The sequence below is a fragment of the Petromyzon marinus genome, chromosome 77 (assembly GCF_048934315.1).
Source record: "Petromyzon marinus isolate PM22_M1 ecotype Great Lakes invasive population chromosome 77, UKy_Petmar_22M1.pri1.0, whole genome shotgun sequence".
Lineage (NCBI taxonomy): Eukaryota > Metazoa > Chordata > Hyperoartia > Petromyzontiformes > Petromyzontidae > Petromyzon > Petromyzon marinus.
The window spans coordinates 5,740,301-5,760,913 of NC_133743.1; the positions used below are offsets into that span (position 1 = coordinate 5,740,301).

A 20,613-nucleotide genomic window follows, 5' to 3' on the forward strand; every position below is an offset into this window, starting at 1 on the left:
TTGTTTCCCTATCTACGTGGTGACTTTACCCAAAGAACCAAGAATAATAATTTTATTGTTTTACAATAATTTTATTGTTTTATATTTTTATTATTTTATTGTTTCCCTTCTACGTGGTGGTGACTTTACCCAAAGAACCAAGAATAATAATTGTATTGTTTTACAATAATTTTATTGTTTTATATTTTTATTATTTTATTGTTTCCCTTCTACGTGGTGGTGACTTTACCCAAAGAACCAAGAATATGAATTACTGCAGTCACGAAAGCTTTAAATCAAAATTTCACTTTAAGATGTTTAGTCTTGCTCGTGTTTTTGTGTTTGTTTGCGGTTGCACCAGATACCAAAATTAAATGGAACTATGAACTATAAATAAATGGAACTATGAACTATAAATAAATGGAACTATGAACTATAAATAAATGGAACTATGAACGCATTTAAATCTCCCGCAAGCGGTAGGGCGAGCCGGATGACGTCACGCTCGCAATAACCACACCCTTCGGTCGTGACGTCATCCCGAGTGAACGTCGGCGGTGACGTCACACCGCAAGCGCGTTCGTAACGTGACGAAATTTGCGCGCGCACTCGCGCGCCCCCCCCACACCAATGTCGTCATTGCGTGCGCACTGACTCGCTGACGTCACCGCGCACCGACGTGCCGACGCGCTGACGTCACCTCGCAGCGACGTCGCCGCGCACGAATGCGTACTGGCCAATTGACGTCACCACGCACGCGAATCTCCGTCGACGTCACCGCGCACTGACGTAGTGACGTCACCGCGCGCTCGATGCTCTCCTGACGTCACCCCTAACTGGCGTGTTGACGTCACCACGCACTCGATTATCTGCGTACGTCACGGCGCACTGTCGTAGTGACGTCAACGCGCACGCGAGGCTTTGCTGCCGTGACGCGCCGAGCCCGATGGGAGAGGCAGATGCGGGCGGTGAGGCGATTTAAATCTCTCCCTCACCACTCCTCACCACCCCTCACCACTCCTCACCACTCTCTCCCTCACCACTCCTCACCACTCCTCACCACTCTCTCCCTCACCACTCCTCACCACCCCTCACCACTCCTCACCACTCTCTCCCTCACCACTCTCCCTCACCACCACTCTCTCCCTCACCACTCCTCACCACCACTCTCTCCCTCACCACCCCTCACCACTACTCACCACTCTCTCCCTCCTCACCACTCTCTCCCTCACCACTCTCTCCCTCACCAACCCTCACCACTCTCTCCCTCACCAACCCTCACCACCCCTCACCACTCTCTCCCTCACCACTCTCCCTCACCACTCCTCACCACTCTCTCCCTCACCACCCCTCACCACTCTCTCCCTCACCACTCTCTCCCTCACCACTCCTCACCACTCTCTCCCTCACCACTCTCTCCCTCACTACCCCTCACCACTCCTCACCACTCTCTCCCTCCTCACCACTCTCTCCCTCACCACCCCACTCTCCCTCACCACTCCTCACCACTCTCTCCCTCACCACTCTCTCCCTCACCAACTCTCACCACTCCTCACCACTCTCTCCCTCACCACTCTCTCCCTCACCACCCCTCACCACTCTCTCCCTCACCACTCTCTCCCTCACCACCACTCTCTCCCTCACCACCCCCCACCACTCCCCCTCACCACTCCTCACCACCACTCCCTCCTCACCACTCTCTCCCTCACTACCCCTCACCACTCCTCACCACTCTCTCCCTCACTACCCCTCACCACTCCTCACCACTCTCTCCCTCCTCACCACTCTCTCCCTCACGACCCCTCTCTCCCTCACCACTCCTCACCACTCTCTCCCTCCTCACCACTCTCTCCCTCACCACTCTCTCCCTCACCAACTCTCACCACTCCTCACCACTCTCTCCCTCACCACTCTCTCCCTCACCACTCTCTCCCTCACCAACTCTCACCACTCCTCACCACTCTCTCCCTCACCACTCTCTCCCTCACCACCCCTCACCACTCTCTCCCTCACCACTCTCTCCCTCACCACCACTCTCTCCCTCACCACCCCTCACCACTCTCTCCCTCACCACTCTCTCCCTCACCACCCCCCACCACTCCCCCTCACCACTCCTCACCACCACTCTCTCCCTCACCACTCTCTCCCTCACCACTCTCTCCCTCACCACTCTCTCCCTCACCACTCTCTCCCTCACCACCCCTCACCACTCTCTCCCTCACCACTCCCTCCTCACCACTCTCTCCCTCACTACCCCTCACCACTCCTCACCACTCTCTCCCTCACTACCCCTCACCACTCCTCACCACTCTCTCCCTCCTCACCACTCTCTCCCTCACGACCCCTCTCTCCCTCACCACTCCTCACCACTCTCTCCCTCACCACCCCTCTCTCCCTCACCACTCCTCACCACCACTCTCTCCCTCACCACTCCTCACCACTCCTCACCACTCCTCACCACCCCTGCAGGCCTGGCCCCGTGCTGTGCCCGCTGCGGACACAGAATCAGCGACCCGCGGTTCGTGCAGGCCCGAGACGCAGCCTGGCACAACGCCTGCTTCAGGTGGGGGACCCGGCCATGGGAACGTGGAGTGGGCACACTCACACTCGTGGTGACTGGGGGAGAGGGGGGTGAGTGAGAGTGGTGAGTGTGGTGAGTGTGAGTGGAGAGTGAGAGTGGTGAGTGAGAGTGGTGATGGTGGTGAGTGTGAATGGTGAGTGGTGAGTGAGTGGTGATGGTGGTGAGAGTGGTGAGTGAGAGTGGTGAGTGGTGAGTGTGGTGTTGATGGTATTGGTGCTGCTACTGCTGTTGTGTGTGTGTGTATATATATATGTGGCCTTGGCCATGTGAACGTGGAGTGGACACACTTGTGGTGACGGGGGGGGGTGAGTGAGAGTGGTGAGTGTGAGTTGTGAGTGTGAGTGGTGAGTGAGTGGTGATGGTGGTGAGAGTGGTGAGTGATGGTGGTGAGAGTGGTGAGTGAGAGTGGTGAGTGTGAGTGGTGAGTGTGGTGTTGATGGTATTGGTGCTGCTACTGCTGTTGTGTGTGTGTGTATATACGTGGCCTTGGCCATGTGAACGTGGAGTGGACACACTTGTGGTGACGGGGGGGGGTGAGTGAGAGTGGTGAGTGGTGAGTGTGGTGTTGATGGTGTTGGTGCTGCTACTGCTGTTGTGTGTGTGTATACGTGGCCTTGGCCATGTGAACGTGGAGTGGACACACTCGTGGTGACGGGGGGGTGAGTGGTGAGTGAGAGTGGTGAGTGAGAGTGGTGAGTGTGGTGTTGATGGTGTTGGTGCTGCTACTGCTGTTGTGTGTGTGTATACGTGGCCTTGGCCATGTGAACGTGGAGTGGACACACTCGTGTTGGCTGGTAGGAGGGGGGGGTTCGTGGGGAGACGTGTGTGTGTGTACACACACACGTGTGTGTACACACACGTGTGTGTGTACACACACGTGTGTGTGTGTACATGCGTGTACACGTACGTGTGTGTACACGTGTGTGTGTGTACACGTGTGTGTGTGTACACGTGTGTGTGCGTGTGTACACGTGTGTGTGCGTGTGTACACGTGTGTATGTGTGTACACGTGTGTGTGTGTACACACGTGTGTATGTGTGTACACGTGTGTGTGTGTACACACGTGTGTACACGTGTGTACGTGCGTGTACACGTGTGTACGTGCGTGTACACGTGTGTACGTGCATGTACACGTGTGTGTGTGCGTGTACACGTGTGTGTGTGTACACGTGTGTGTGTGCGTGTACACGTGTGTGTGTGTGTGTACATGTGTGTGTGTGTGTACACGTGTGTGTGTGTGTACACGTGTGTGCACACTGTGTGTGTGGGGAGTGGTGGTGCAGTGGTTAGCGCTCCGCTTCGCTATGAACCCGGTGACCCACGTTCGATTCCTGCTCTCGGCCAACACCGGTGACAATTATCTGAACCGGCTCTGGGCCTCCCCTAGGTCAACTCAGCCTCAAATGAGTACCTGGTGTAGCTGTGTGGTGTAGTAAAACATCGTCACTGGGGGAGACAAAGGCGGCCGGGCGTGGTGGCGCTGGCCACCAAGAGATGGAGTGATGGGTGAGTGGGTGGTTGGCACGGGCTAGAGAAGAGATGGAGTGATGGGTGAGTGGGTTAGTGACACGGGCTAGAGAAGAGATGGAGTGATGGGTGAGTGAGTGGGTGGCACGGGCTAGAGAAGAGATGGAGTGATGGGTGAGTGAATGAGTGGCACGGGCTAGAGACGAGATGGAGTGATGGGTGAGTGAATGAGTGGCACGGGCTAGAGAAGAGATGAGTGATGGGTGAGTGGGTGGATGAGTGGCACGGGCTAGAGAAGAGATGGAGTGATGGGTGAGTGGGTGGGTGAGTGGCACGGGCTAGAGAAGAGATGGAGTGATGGGTGAGTGAGTGGCACGGGCTAGAGACGAGATGGAGTGATGGGTGAGTGAGTGGGTGGGTGGCACGGGCTAGAGACGAGATGGAGTGATGGGTGAGTGAGTGAGTGGAACGGGCTAGAGAAGAGATGGAGTGATGGGTGAGTGGGTTAGTGGCTCGGGCTATAGAAGAGATGGAGTGATGGGTGAGTGAGTGGGTGGGTGGCTCGGGCTATAGAAGAGATGGAGTGATGGGTGAGTGGCACGGGCTAGAGAAGAGATAGAGTGATGGGTGAGTGGCACGGGCTAGAGAAGAGATGGAGTGATGGGTGAGTGAGTGAGTGAGTGGGTGGCACGGGCTAGAGAAGAGATGGAGTGATGGGTGAGGGGGTGGCATGGGCTAGAGAAGAGATGGAGTGATGGGTGAGTGGGTGGGTGGCACGGGCTAGAGAAGATATGGAGTGATGGGTGAGTGAGTGGGTGAGTGGCACGGGCTAGAGAAGAGATGGAGTGATGGGTGAGTGAGTGGGTGGCACGGGCTAGAGAAGAGATGGAGTGATGGGTGAGGTAGTGAGTGGCACGGGCTAGAGAAGAGATGGAGTGATGGGTGAGTGAGTGGGTGAGTGGCACGGGCTAGAGAAGAGATGGAGTGATGGGTGAGTGAGTGAGTGAGTGGCACAGGCTAGAGAAGAGATGGAGTGATGGGTGAGTGAATGAGTGGCACGGGCTAGAGACGAGATGGAGTGATGGGTGAGTGAGTGGGTGAGTGGCACGGGCTAGAGAAGAGATGGAGTGATGGGTGAGTGAGTGGGTGAGTGGCACGGGCTAGAGAAGAGATGGAGTGATGGGTGAGGGAGTGAGTGGCACGGGCTAGAGAAGAGATGGAGTGATGGGTTAGTGCGTGGGTGAGTGGCACGGGCTAGAGAAGAGATTGAGTAATGGGTGAGTGAGTGGGTGGGTGGCAAGGGCTAGAGAAGAGATGGAGTGATGGGTGAGTGAGTGGGTGAGTGGCACGGGCTAGAGAAGAGATGGAGTGATGGGTGAGTGAATGGGTGAGTGGCACGGGCTAGAGAAGAGATGGAGTGATGGGTGAGTGAGTGAGTGAGTGGCACGGGCTAGAGAAGAGATGGAGTGATTGGTGATTGAGTGGGTGGGTGGCACGGGCTAGAGAAGAGATGGAGTGATGGGTGAGTGAGTAGTTGGCACGGGCTAGAGAAGAGATGGAGTGATAGGTGAGTGAATGGCACGGGCTAGAGAAGAGATGGAGTCATGGGTGAGGGAGTGGCATGGGCTAGAGAAGAGATGGAGTGATGGGTGAGTGATGGGTGAGTGGCACGGGCTAGAGAAGTGATGGAGTGATGGGTGAGTGAGTGAGTGGCATGGGCTAGAGAAGAGATGGAGTGATGGGTGAGGGAGTGGCATGGGCTAGAGAAAAGATGGAGTGATGGGTGAGTGAGTGAGTGAGTGGCACGGGCTAGAGAAGAGATGGAATGGTGGGTGAGGGAGTGGCATGGGCTAGAGAAGAGATGGAGTGATGGGTGAGTGAGTGGCACGGGCTAGAGAAGAGATGGAGTGATGGGTGAGTGAGTGGCACGGGCTAGAGAAGAGATGGAGTGATGGGTGAGTGAGTAGTTGGCACGGGCTAGAGAAGAGATGTAGTGATGGGTGAGTGAGTGGGTGGCACGGGCTAGAGAAGAGATGGAGTGATGGGTGAGTGAGTGGGTGGCACGGGCTAGAGAAGAGATGGAGTGATGGGTGAGGTAGTGAGTGGCACGGGCTAGAGAAGAGATGGAGTGATTGGTGAGGTAGTGAGTGGCACGGGCTAGAGAAGAGATGGAGTGATGGGTGAGGTAGTGAGTGGCACGGGCTAGAGAAGAGATGGAGTGATGGGTGAGTGAGTGGATGAGTGACACGGGCTAGAGAAGAGATGGAGTGATGGGTGAGTGAGTGAGTGAGTGGAATGGGCTAGAGAAGAGATGGAGTGATGGGTGAGTGATTGAGTGAGTGGAACGGGCTAGAGAAGAGATGGAGTGATGGGTGAGTGAGTGGGTGAGTGGCACGGGCTAGAGAAGAGATGGAGTGATGGGTGAGTGAGTGAGTGGCACGGGCTAGAGAAGAGATGGAGTGATGGGTGAGTGAGTGAGTGAGTGGAACGGGCTAGAGAAGAGATGGAGTGATGGGTGAGTGAGTGGGTGGCACGGGCTAGAGAAGAGATGGAGTGATGGGTGAGTGGGTGAGTGGCTCGGGCTATAGAAGAGATGGAGTGATGGGTGAGTGAGTGGCACGGGCTAGAGAAGAGATGGAGTGATGGGTGAGTGGCACGGGCTAGAGAAGAGATGGAGTGATGGGTGAGTGGCACGGGCTAGAGAAGAGATGGAGTGGTGGGTGAGTGGCACGGGCTAGAGAAGAGATGGAGTGATGGGTGAGTGAGTGGGTGAGTGGCACGGGCTAGAGAAGAGATGGAGTGATGAGTGAGTGGGTGGCACGGGCTAGAGAAGAGATGGAGTGATGGGTGAGGGGGTGGCATGGGCTAGAGAAGAGATGGAGTGATGGGTGAGTGGGTGGTTGGCACGGGCTAGAGAAGAGATGGAGTGATGGGTGGGTGAGTGAGTGGGTGAGTGACACGGGCTAGAGAAGAGATGGAGTGATGGGTGAGGGAGTGAGTGGCATGGGCTAGAGAAGAGATGGAGTGATGGGTGAGTGAGTGGGTGAGTGGCACGGGCTAGAGAAGAGATGGAGTGATGGGTGAGTGAGTGGGTGGCACGGGCTAGAGAAGAGATGGAGTGATGGGTGAGTGAGTGGGTTAGTGGCACGGGCTAGAGAAGAGATGGAGTGATGGGTGAGTGAGTGAGTGAGTGGCACGGGCTAGAGAAGAGATGGAGTGATGGGTGAGTGAGTGGGTTAGTGGCACGGGCTAGAGAAGAGATGGAGTGATGGGTGAGTGAGTGGGTGAGTTGGTGACACGGGCTAGAGAAGAGATGGAGTGATGGGTGAGTGAGTGGGTGGGTGGCACGGGCTAGAGAAGAGATGGAGTGATGGGTGAGTGAGTGGGTGGCACGGGCTAGAGAAGAGATGGAGTGATGGGTGAGTGAGTGGGTGACACGGGCTAGAGAAGAGATGGAGTGATGGGTGAGGGAGTGAGTGGCATGGGCTAGAGAAGAGATCGAGTGATAGGTGAGGGAGTGGCATGGGCTAGAGAAGAGATGGAGTGATGGGTGAGGTAGTGAGTGGCACGGGCTAGAGAATAGATGGAGTGATGGGTGAGTGAGTGGATGAGTGACACGGGCTAGAGAAGAGATGGAGTGATGGGTGAGTGAGTGAGTGGCACGGGCTAGAGAAGAGATGGAGTGATGGGTGAGTGAGTGAGTGAGTGGAACGGGCTAGAGAAGAGATGGAGTGATGGGTGAGTGAGTGGGTGAGTGGCACGGGCTAGAGAAGAGATGGAGTGATTGGTGAGTGAGTGGCACGGGCTAGAGAAGAGATGGATTGATGGGTGAGTGAGTGGGTGGGTGGCACGGGCTAGAGAAGAGATGGAGTGATGGGTGAGGTAGTGAGTGGCACGGGCTAGAGAAGAGATGGAGTGATGGGTGAGTGAGTGGGTGAGTGGAACGGGCTAGAGAAGAGATGGAGTGATGGGTGAGTGATGGGTGAGTGGCACGGGCTAGAGAAGAGATGGAGTGATGGGTGAGTGAGTGGGTGGCACGGGCTAGAGAAGAGATGGAGTAATGGGTGAGTGAGTGAGTGGGTGGCATGGGCTAGAGAAGAGATGGAGTGATGGGTGAGGGATTGGCATGGGCTAGAGAAGAGATGGAGTGATGCGTGAGTGAGTGGGTGGGTGGCACGGGCTAGAGAAGAGATGGGAGTGATGGGTGAGTGAGTGGGTGGGTGGCACGGGCTAGAGAAGAGATGGAGTGATAGGTGAGTGAATGGGTGAGTGGCACGGGCTAGAGAAGAGATGGAGTGATGGGTGAGTGAGTGGGTGAGTGGCACGGGCTAGAGAAGAGATGGATTAATGGGTGAGTGGCACGGGCTAGAGAAGAGATGGAGTGATGGGTGAGTGGGTGGGTGGCACGGGCTAGAGAAGAGATGGAGTGATGGATGAGTGAGTGGGTGGGTGACACGGGCTAGAGAAGTGATGGAGTGATGGGTGAGTGAGTGGGTGAGTGGCACGGGCTAGAGAAGAGATGGAGTGATGTGATACAGGAGGACGTGGAGCTGAGTGGACTTGCCGATGACCGGTACCAGCGGTGTCAAGATCGGCCTCTGTGGAGGAGGCTCGTGGAGGATGCTACTGGGCAGTTGGAGGCAGTCGCCCTCCAACAACAACGGAGGGCGGAGGAGCGAAGCTCACAACAACGAGCGGAGCGCCGGGTGGCTAAAGCACAGCAGGTTGGCAGAGTAGGGGGAACAGGTGGTGCATCAGCCACTCAGTCATCTCAGTCAGTCGACCCGTGGCACCTGCTGGGTCTGCCCCGTGACCTCCTGCCAGCGGGCGTTCGACACTTTACGTGGCCTCAAGGTGCACATGGCCTGGCACAAGCGTCGTGGTGACGTCACCGCCACTTAGTGGCGACTGGCGGTTGTTGTTGTGTGTTAGTGTGTAGGTCAGTGTGTGTGTGGGTCAGTGCCCCCTACTGTGCCAACCTGCTGTGCTTTAGCCACCCGGCGCTCCGCTCGTTGTTGTGAGCGTCGCTCCTCCGCCCTCCGTTGTTGTTGGAGGGCGACTGCCTCCAACTGCCCAGTAGCAGCGTCCTTCACGAGCCTCCTCCACAGAGGCCGATCTTGACACCGCTGGTACCAGTCATTGGCAAGTCCATTCAGCTCCACGTCCTCCTGTACCACATCACTCCATCTCTTCTCTAGCCCGTGCCACGCCCGTTTAGCCCCCTCGATCTGGCCGAACAAAAGCTGTTTCGGCATGCGGTGGCTGGGCATGCGGGCTACATGACCCAGCCAACGCAGCCTTGCCTGCCGGAGGAGCTCACCGATGGGACCTTGCCCAGATCTCTCAAGGATTTGTGAGCTCTTCACACAATCCAGCCTGGTTAAACCCAGGATGGATCATAGGCAGGCCAGCCTAAATATTTCTAACCGGCGAAGATGTTCCATTAGGGGGGTCCACGTTTCTCAAGCGTAGAGAAGGGAGGGAATGACCGTGGCCGAGAAGACCTGAAGCTTAGTGTGGAGCGACAGACCAGGTAGCTTCCACACAGCGTTATTCAACCGATGAAAAGATATTGCCGCTCGACTGATTCGGAGTGAGACCTCTGCTGTTAAACCGGAGCCGGTCATGAGCACACTGCTCAGGTATGGGAAACTCTCCACTCTCTCCACAACTGCCCCATCACCGATTGGGAGTTGTGGGGGTGGAGTGTCCGATGGTACAAAATACCCAGGCAGGTGCTTAGTTTTGGTGGGGCCGATGGTAAGGCCCCACCTCTTAGTGGCACGCTTCAGGTTCAGCATCAGCAGCAGCGCCTCCAACTCCTCTGAGTGAGCAGCAATTCGGGCCCATCCATTGAGTTTCAGTTAATTTACTTTGGTATGGAGCCCCTGTGAGCCATTCGGCTCTCGAATCGATTTGCAACCGCAACAAACACAAAAACAAAAACAGGAACAAGTAAAAAAAAAATCTTAAAGTGTCTGCGCGTGGCTGTGCAAAACAGAAACTCCATTGAGTACGTACGTACGCATGCAAGTGGTGGCATGGGGGGGCGGGGGTTGTTAACCCCAACGCGTTCGCTTGCGTATGGAGGGGGGTCTACTGACAATGTCCGAACGCATAGGGAATGAGGGGGTCTTTAAGTGGATTCTCTCTCCCCGCCCCCCCTCTCTCTCAGCTATATAATCTCCGGCCGCGTCAGCCCTCCCGGCGACCTCGGCATTCTCATGCCGTGGTCGTCGCAGCTGATGAGGACCGCTCGCGATGCCATCGAAACGCCGTGCTTTGTCCAGTTTCCCTTGTACTTCTACCTACTACGTGACCTGAGCGTAAGAACCAAGGAGTATTTTAGTGGGCTCTCCGTTCTGGGTTCTTTGGGTGAAGTCACCACCACGTAGATAGGGGAAACAGTGAAATAATAAAAATATAAAACAAAACAAAAATTAAATAATAAAAATATAAAACAATAACATTATTGTAAAACAATGAAATTATTATTCTTGGTGCTTTGGGTGAAGTCACCACCACGTACAAGGGAAACAATAAAATAATAAAAATATAAAACAATAAATTATTGTAAAACAATAAAATTGTTCTTCTTGGTTCTTTGGGTAAAGTCACCACCACGTAGATAGGGAAACAATGAAATAATAAAAATATAAAACAATACAATTATTGTAAAACAATGAAATTATTATTCTTGGTGCTTTGGGTAAAGTCACCACCACGTAGAAGGGAAACAATAAAATAATAAAAATGTAAAACAATAAAATTATTGTAAAACAATGAAATTATTATTCTTGGTTCTTTGGGTGAAGTCACCACCACGTAGAAGGGAAACAATAAAATAATAAAACTATAAAACAATAAATTATTGTAAAACAATGAAATTATTATTCTTGGTTCTTTGGGTGAAGTCACCACCACGTAGAAGGGAAACAATAAAATAATAAAAATATAAAACAATAAATTATTGTAAAACAATAAAATTGTTCTTCTTGGTTCTTTGGGTAAAGTCACCACCACGTAGATAGGGAAACAATGAAATAATAAAAATATAAAACAATACAATTATTGTAAAACAATGAAATTATTATTCTTGGTGCTTTGGGTAAAGTCACCACCACGTAGAAGGGAAACAATAAAATAATAAAAATGTAAAACAATAAAATTATTGTAAAACAATGAAATTATTATTCTTGGTTCTTTGGGTAAAGTCACCACCATGTAGAAGGGAAACAATAAAATAATAAAAATATAAAACAATATAATTATTGTAAAACAATAAAATTATTATTCTTGGTTTTTTGGGTAAAGTCACCACCATGTAGAAGGGAAACAATAAAATAATAAAAATATAAAACAATAAAATTATTGTAAAACAATACAATTATTATTCTTGGTTGTTTGGGTAAAGTCACCACCACGTAGAAGGGAAACAATGAAATAATAAAAATATGAAACAATAAAATTAAAATAAAATAATAAATATATAAAGCAATAAAATTATTGTAAAACAATAAAAGTATTATTCTTGGTTCTTTGGGTAAAGTCACCACCGCGTAGAAGGGAAACAAAATAATAAAAATATAAAACAATACAATTATTGTAAAACAATAAATTTATTATTCTTGGTTCTTTGGGTAAAGTCACCATGTAGAAGGGAAACAATAAAATAATAAAAATATAAAACAATAAAATTATTGTAAAACAATAAAATTATTCTTGGTTCTTTGGGTAAAGTCACCACCACGTAGAAGGGAAACAATAAAATAATAAAAATATAAAACAATAAAATATTGTAAAATAATAAAATTATTCTTGTTTTTTTTGGGTAAAGTCACTATCACGTAGAAGTGAAACAATGAAATAATTAAAATATGAAACAATAAAATAATGAAAATATAAAACTATAAAATAATTGTAAAACAATAAAATTATTGTAAAACAATACAATTATTATTCTTGGTTGTTTGGGTAAAGTCACCACCACCTAGAAGGGAAACAATGAAATAATAAAAATATAAAACAATAAAATAAAATAATTGTGAAACAATAAAATTAATATTCTTGGTTCTTTGGGTAAAGTCGCCACCACGTAGAAGGGAAACAATAAAATAATAAAAATATAAAACCACACACACACACTACACACACACTACACCCCATACTACACACACTACACACCACACACACTACACACACACAACACCCCATACTACACACACACTACACACACACTACACCCCATACTACACACACTACACACACCACACACACACCACACACACACTACACACACACTACACCCCATACTACACACACTATACACACCGCACACACTGCACACACACTACACACTACACACACTACCCACACCCCAGACACTACACACCACACACACCCCACACACACCACACACACACCACACACACACTACACACACACTACACACCGCACACATCCCACACACACCACACACACACTACACACACCACACACACACTGCACACACACTACACACTACACTACACACACTACCCACACCCCAGAAACTACACACCACACACACCCCACACACACCACACACACCCCACACACCACACACACACCACACACACACCACACACACACACCACACACACACTACACACACACTACACCCCATACTACACACACTATACACACCACACACACACTGCACACACACTACACACTACACTACACACACTACCAACACCCCAGACACTACACACCACACACACCCCACACACACCACACACACACCACACACACACCACACACACACTACACACCGCACACATCCCACACACACCACACACACACTACACACACCACACACACACACTGCACACACACTACACTACACACACTACCCACACCCCAGACACTACACACCACACACACTCCACACACACCCCACACACACCACACACACCCCACACACACCACACACACACCACACACTACACACACACTACACCCCATACTACACACACTACACACACCACACACACACCACACACTACACACTACACTACACACACTACCCACACCCCAGACACTACACACCCCACACACACCACACACACACTGCACACACACTACACATTACACTACATATACTATCCACACCCCAGACACTACACACCACACACACCTCACACACACCACACACACACTGCACACACACTACACACTACACTACACACTACACACACTTACCACACCACACACACTACACACACACACCACACAGACCACACTACACACACTACACCCCATACTACACACACATCACACTACACAGACACACTACACACACACACCCTACACACACACCACACACTACACACACCACACACACTACACACACACACTACACACACCCTACACACACACCACACACACACACTACACACACACTACAGACACCACACACACTACACACACCACACACTACACCCCATACTACACACACACACACACCACACACACCACACACACACTACACACCATACTACACACACCACACACACACACTACACCCCATACTACACACACTACACACACGACACACACACATACTACACACACCACACACAAACCACACGCACACACTACCCACACTACACTCCATACTACACACACCACACACACACCACACACACTACACTACATACACTACCCACACCCCAGACACTACACACCACACACACCCCACACACACCACACACACACCACACACACACCACACACACACTACACACACTACACACACTACCCACACCACACACACCACACTACACACACACTACACACACACTACACACACTACACACACTACCCACACCACACACACCACACTACACACACACTACACACACTACACACACTACCCACACCACACACACCACACTACACACACACTACACACACACTACACACACTACACACACAGACCACACTACACACACTACACTCAATACTACACACACACCCCACACTACACACACACACTACACAGACACACTACACACACACCCTACACACACACCACACACACACACACCACACACACACTACACACACCACACACTACACCCCATACTACACACACCACACACACACTACACCCATACTACACACACCACACACACACACTACACCCCATACTACACACACTACACACACACCCTACACACACACCACACACACACTACACACACTACACACCACACACAGTACACACCACACACACACGCTACACACTCACCCGACACACACACCCTACACACTCACCCGAAACACACACCCTACACACACACCCTACACACACACCACACACACACACACCACACACACACACCACACACCACACACTACACCCCATACTACACACCCCCCACACACACACCACACACACACCACACACACACAACACCCCATACTACACACACCACACACACACACTACACACCATACTACACACACTTCACACACACACTACACCCCATACTACACACACTTCACACACACACTACACACACATACTACACACACACACTACACACACTACACACACTACACACACACACTACACACACCACTCACACACACTACACACACACACTACACACACACACTACACACACACTACACACACACTACACACACACACTACACACACTACACACCACACACACACACACACTACACACACTACACACACACACACACACTACACACACCACTCACACACACTACACACACACACTACACACACACTACACACACACACTACACACACACACTACACACACCACTCACACACTACACACACACACTACACACACACACTACACACACCACTCACACACACGCTCCACACACTCTCCACACACCATACACACACACACTACACACACACTACACACACACTACACACACTACACACACACACCACACACACACACACTGCACACACACACTACACACACACACTACACACACACACCACACACACACACTACACACACTACACACACACACTACACACACACACACTACACACACCACACACACACACTACACACACACACATCACACACTACACACACTACACACACACCACACACACCACACACACACCACACACACACACTACACACACTACACACACTACACACACACACTACACACCACACACACACACTACACACACTACACACACACACTACACACACCACACACACACTACACACACTACACACACACACTACACACCACACACACACACTACACACACTACACACTACACACACACACTACACACACCACACTCTCCACACCCCCCCCCCCCTCCGTGTGGATCTCCCCCGACCGGTTTCGCCTGCCCCAGGCCCCAGGCTCATCAGCAGCGCGGCGCCCACTGCAGGGGGGCGGTAGGGGGGCCTGGGGGGGGGGGGGGGGCGTTAAGGGGGTCGTCGGGGGGGAAGGGGGCATCGGTGGTGCTGTGGTGGTGCTGTGGTGGTGCTGTGGTGGTGCTGGTGGTGGTAGTGCTGGTGGTGCGTTGGTGGTGCTGGTGGTGGTGCTGGTGGTGGTGGTGCTGGTGGTGGTGCTGGTGGTGCTGGTGGTGCTGGTGGTGGTGGTGCTGGTGGTGCTGGTGGTGGTGCTGGTGGTGCTTGTGATGGTGCTGGTGGTGGTGCTGGTGGTGGTGCTGGTGGTGGTGCTGGTGGTGGTGCTGGTGGTGCTGGTGGTGCTGGTGGTGCTGCTTTGGTGGTGCTGGTGGTGCTGGTGGTGGTGCTGGTGGTGGTGGTGTCCACCCACCCCCTCTGTGTGTGTGTGTGTCATATAACTAATAAGCTTGTGCCGGAGGCCCCGGGGGGCCAGGCGTCTATGACGTCTCCTGGCCAAACCCCAATTGGCGGAGCCAGGAGATTCAATATCTGCTCTCGGGGCTCCTCCAGAAACAACCAAAAACCACTACGGGTGGCCACGTGGAATGTTCGAACACTCACTGCGGAGGAGAGGCTGCCACTCCTTTGTCGGGAGCTGGACCGGTACTGCCTGGATCTATGTGGCATTCAGGAGGTCCGGTGGACCGGCTCTGGCTCCTGCCACCATGAGGGGTGGACAGTCCTCTACTCGGGGCAGGAGACTGCCAAACAACAGGGTGTGGCTCTTCTTTTGAACAAAAGAATGAAGGGGGCGTGGGAGCGTGGCGGTGAGGTGTGGGAAGCTGTAAGCCCCAGGCTACTTTGGGCTCACCTTCCCATCAACCGGAGGCGAGGAGTGGTGGTCGTGGTTACTTATGCCCCCACCAAAGATGAACATCCGTGGAGGGATGCAGGCAAAGCCGATGAGTCAGATGCCTTCTATGACCTCCTGTCACAGGTGCTGGCTAAAGTGGCCCCTCGGGATAGAGTCATCATGTTGGGTGACTTCAATGCCCGAGTTGGTCATGATACTGGCACGTGGTCTGGAGTGATTGGAGGGCATGGGCCAGATCAGCTCAATAACAACGGTAGGAGGCTGCTAGATTTTTGTGCAGCCCATGGGCTTGTAATTACCAACACGCTGTTCCGGCATCGGCGCATCCACACGACATCATGGATGCATGCCGGGTCCAAGCAAGAACATCTGCTGGACTACATAGTGACAGACCAGCGGATGCGAGCCCATGTCCTTGACACCAGGACCTACCGTGGAGCTGATCTGCCTTCTGACCATCAACTAGTCATCTGTAAGATGCACCTGCCATTTTTCCACTCCGGTGGTGGGTGTACACCCAGGACCCCATTCCAACCTAAAGTGGCCTGGTCTCAGTTATCTGATGAAAGTTGCAAGCGAGAATTTCATCATCGCTTGCGGCTGGGATTGGCATCGTCCCCGACTCCTCCTGATGTCGAGGGTAAATGGGCGAGGTTTAGGACTGTGACTCATGCAGCTGCAATGGCTGCTTTGGGTACGCGGTCCAGACCTCCCCAGAGACCCTGGCTGACAGAGGAGGTGTTCAGGATGGTTGAGAAAAAGCGACAGGCCCACTGTCATCGGCTACAGAATCCCACGTCAGAGAATGAGGAGGCTTACCGCAGCCTTCGCTCGGAGGTTCGGAGAGCCGTGAGGCGCTGCAAGGATGGGTGGTGGTCGCGGGTTGCTGAGGAGATGGAGTCTGCCTCAGTGGCCCGTGATCACATTATCTCTATTTAACTCCATCAAAAAAGTAATCTGCAGTGCCACACCTATTACCATCATTAGGGGAAAAAACGGTGACCCAATCTCCGACCCCCAGGAACAGGTTTGCAGATTTTGCTGAGCATTTCTGTGAGGTCCTGGGGGAGGGAAAATCCCTCAGCCAGGAAAACATCGTGGCACAAAGTGAGGATGACCCTGCTGAGGCTGCGGTGTCTCAAATATTGGAAGAAGTCACCCCCTGTGAGTGGCTGGCTGAGGTGCCATCTGTTGAGGAAGTACTGAAGGCGATCCGGAGTCTGAGACCAGGAAAGGCAGCGGGCAGAGATGATCTCCCAAGCGAAATGCTGAGGGAGGGCGGCATTTGTGCACAGACTGCCCTATATGACATCATAACAACAGTCTGGACCACTGGACGGGTTCCGCAGGATTGGAAGGATGCCCTGGTGGTCCCCCTTTTTAAGAAGGGGGACCGCACAGACTGTAACAACTACAGGGGCATCTCACTCCTCAGTGTGCCGGGAAAGGTCCTGGCAAGGATTATTCAACATCGCCTTACCAGGCACGCTGAGGAGAGGCTTGCGGAGCCCCAATGCGGTTTCAGGAAAGGGGGGTCCTGCACAGATGCCATATTTTCTGTCCATCTGCTACAGCAGAGGTGTAGGGAATTCCAACAAGACCTACATCTCTGCTTTATTGACCTGGTCAAGGCCTATGATACCATCAGTAGGCCTGGGCTCTGGATTGTTCTTCGTGCTTTTGGAGTACCTGACCCTCTGCTCACGATCATTAAGGACCTTCATGATGGTGAGCGGGCCCGGGTAAAACTACGTGGCCAGGAGTCAGAGCCATTCCCTGTACACCTTGGGGTGCGACAGGGATGTCCTCTGGCTCCCACATTATTTAACATCTATTTTGACCACGTTGTTCGTGAAGCCTTCAATAGCTGTACCGGCGGAATCTCCATATGGTACAGATATAATGGGAGGCTAATCGATGCCCGGGTGCGGTCAAGGGATGGCTCCCTATTGCTCAACCACGTTATGTATGCTGATGATTTGGTAATAGCTGCTCATTCAGAGGAGGAGTTGGAGACGCTGCTGCTGAGACTGGAGCGTGCCACTAAGAGGTGGGGCCTTACCATCAGCCCCACCAAAACTAAGCACCTGCCTGGGTATTTTGTACCATCGGACACTCCACCCCCACAACTCCCAATCGGTGGTGGGGCAGTTGTGGAGAGAGTGGAGAGTTTCCCATACCTGGGCAGTGTGCTTATGACTGGCTCCAGTTTAACAGCAGAGGTCTCACTCCGAATCAGTCGAGCGGCAATATCTTTTCATCGGTTGCGTAACGCTCTGTGGAAGCCACCTGGTCTGTCGCTCCGCACAAAGCTTCAGGTCTTCTCGGCCACGGTCATTCCCTCCCTTCTCTACGCTTGCGAAACGTGGACCCCCCTAATGGAACATCATCGCCGGTTTGAAACATTTAGGCTGGCCTGCCTACGATCCATCCTGGGTTTAACCAGACTGGATTGTGTGAGGAGCTCACAAATCCTTGAAAGATCTGGGCAGGGTCCCATCGGTGAGCTCCTCCGGCAGGCAAGGCTGCGATGGCTGGGTCATGTAGCCCGCATGCCCAGCCACCGCATGCCGAAACAGCTTTTGTTTGGCCGGATTGAGGGGGCTAAGCGGGCGCGGCACGGGCTAGAGAAGAGATGGAGTGATGTGGTACAGGAAGACGTGGAGCTGAGTGGACTTGCCGATGACTGGTACCAGCGGTGTCAAGATCGGCCTCTGTGGAGGAGGCTCGTGAAGGACGCTGCTACTGGGCAGTTGGAGGCAGTCGCCCTCCAACAACAACGGAGGGTGGAGGAGTGATGCTCAGAACAACGAGCGGAGCGCCGGGTGGCTAAAGCACAGCAGCTTGGCACAGTAGGGGGCACAGGTGGTGCATCAGCCAGTCATCTCAGTCAGTCGACCCGTGGCACCTGGGTCTGCCCCATGACCTCCTGCCAGCGGGCGTTCGACACTTCACGTGGCCTCAGGGTGCACATAGCCTGGCACAAGCGTCGTGGTGACGTCACCGCCACTTAGTGGCGAATGGCGGTTGTTGTTGTGTGTCACTGACTGTATCACTGACTGTATCACTGTGTGTGTGTCACTGACTGTGGGTCACTGTGTGTGTCACTGTGTGTGTCACTGTGTGTGTGTGTCACTGTGTGTGTGTCACTGTGTGTGTGTGTCACTCTGTGTGTGTGTCACTGTGTGTGTGTGTGTCACTGTGTGTGTGTCACTGTTTGTGTCACTGTGTGTGTGTGTCACTGTGTGTGTGTGTCACTGTGTGTGTCACTGTGTGTGTGTCACTGTGTGTGTGTGTGTCACTGTGTGTGTGTCACTGTGTGTGTGTGTGTGTCACTGTGTGTGTCACTGTGTGTGTGTGTCACTGTGTGTGTGTGTCACTGTGTGTGTCACTGTGTGTGTGTCACTGTGTGTGTCACTGTGTGTGTCACTGTGTCACTGTGTGTGTGTATCACTGTGTGTGTGTCACTGTGTGTGTGTGTCACTGTGTGTGTGTGTCACTGACTGTATCACTGACTGTATCACTGTGTGTCACTGTGTGTGTGTCACTGTGTGTGTGTGTGTGTCACTGTGTGTGTGTCACTGTGTGTGTCACTGTGTGTGTCACTGTGTCACTGTGTGTGTGTGTCACTGTGTGTGTGTGTGTCACTGTGTGTGTGTGTGTATCACTGTGTGTGTCACTGACTGTATCACTGTGTGTCACTGTGTGTGTGTCACTACAGGTGCTGTGCGTGCGAGAGGGGACTGGCTGCCTGGTACTACGAGAGGGATGGACTCCTCTACTGCCAGAGGGACTTCTGGGAGAAGTACGGCGAACCCTGCAAGGCCTGCAGCCTCGTCATGACGGGGCCTGTCATGGTGAGCCGGGGGGAGGGGCGGAGCGCACGGAGTGACGGGAGGGAGAGAGGGAGGGAGGGGGAGGGAGAGGGAGGGAGGGAGGGAGAGGGGGAGGGAGAGGGGGAGGGAGAGGGAGGGAGAGGGAGAGAGAGAGAGGGGGAGGGAGAGGGAGAGAGGGAGGGAGGGGGGGGAGGGAGAGGGAGAGGGAGGGAGGGAGAGGGAGAGAGAGGGGGAGGGGGGGGAGGGAGAGGGGGAGAGGGGGGGGGAGGGAGGGAGAGGGGGAGGGAGAGGGGGAGGGAGAGGGGGAGATGGAGGGAGAGAGGGAGGGAGGGAGGGGGAGGGAGGGAGAGGGACAGAGGGAGGGGGAGGGAGAGGGGAAGGGAGTGAGGGGAGGGTGGGGAGAGGAGGTAAGGTGGTGGGGGGGGGAGAAGAGGGGGTTGGGGGTGAGGGGAATGAGGG

General features: G+C 52.7%; 1 protein-coding gene across 1 annotated transcript in view; it reads left to right on the forward strand.

The window, feature by feature from the left end:
• The first annotated feature begins 819 nt into the window (after nt 1-819).
• The window catches only part of LOC116958416 (LIM domain kinase 1-like), a 77,550-nt gene continuing 57,756 nt past the window's right edge, over nt 820-20,613 (forward strand). The window contains 3 exon segments of the mRNA XM_076056758.1: nt 820-947; nt 2,449-2,542; nt 20,040-20,175. Coding sequence (XP_075912873.1) covers nt 926-947; nt 2,449-2,542; nt 20,040-20,175 — 252 coding nt within the window. The 5' untranslated portion in view covers nt 820-925.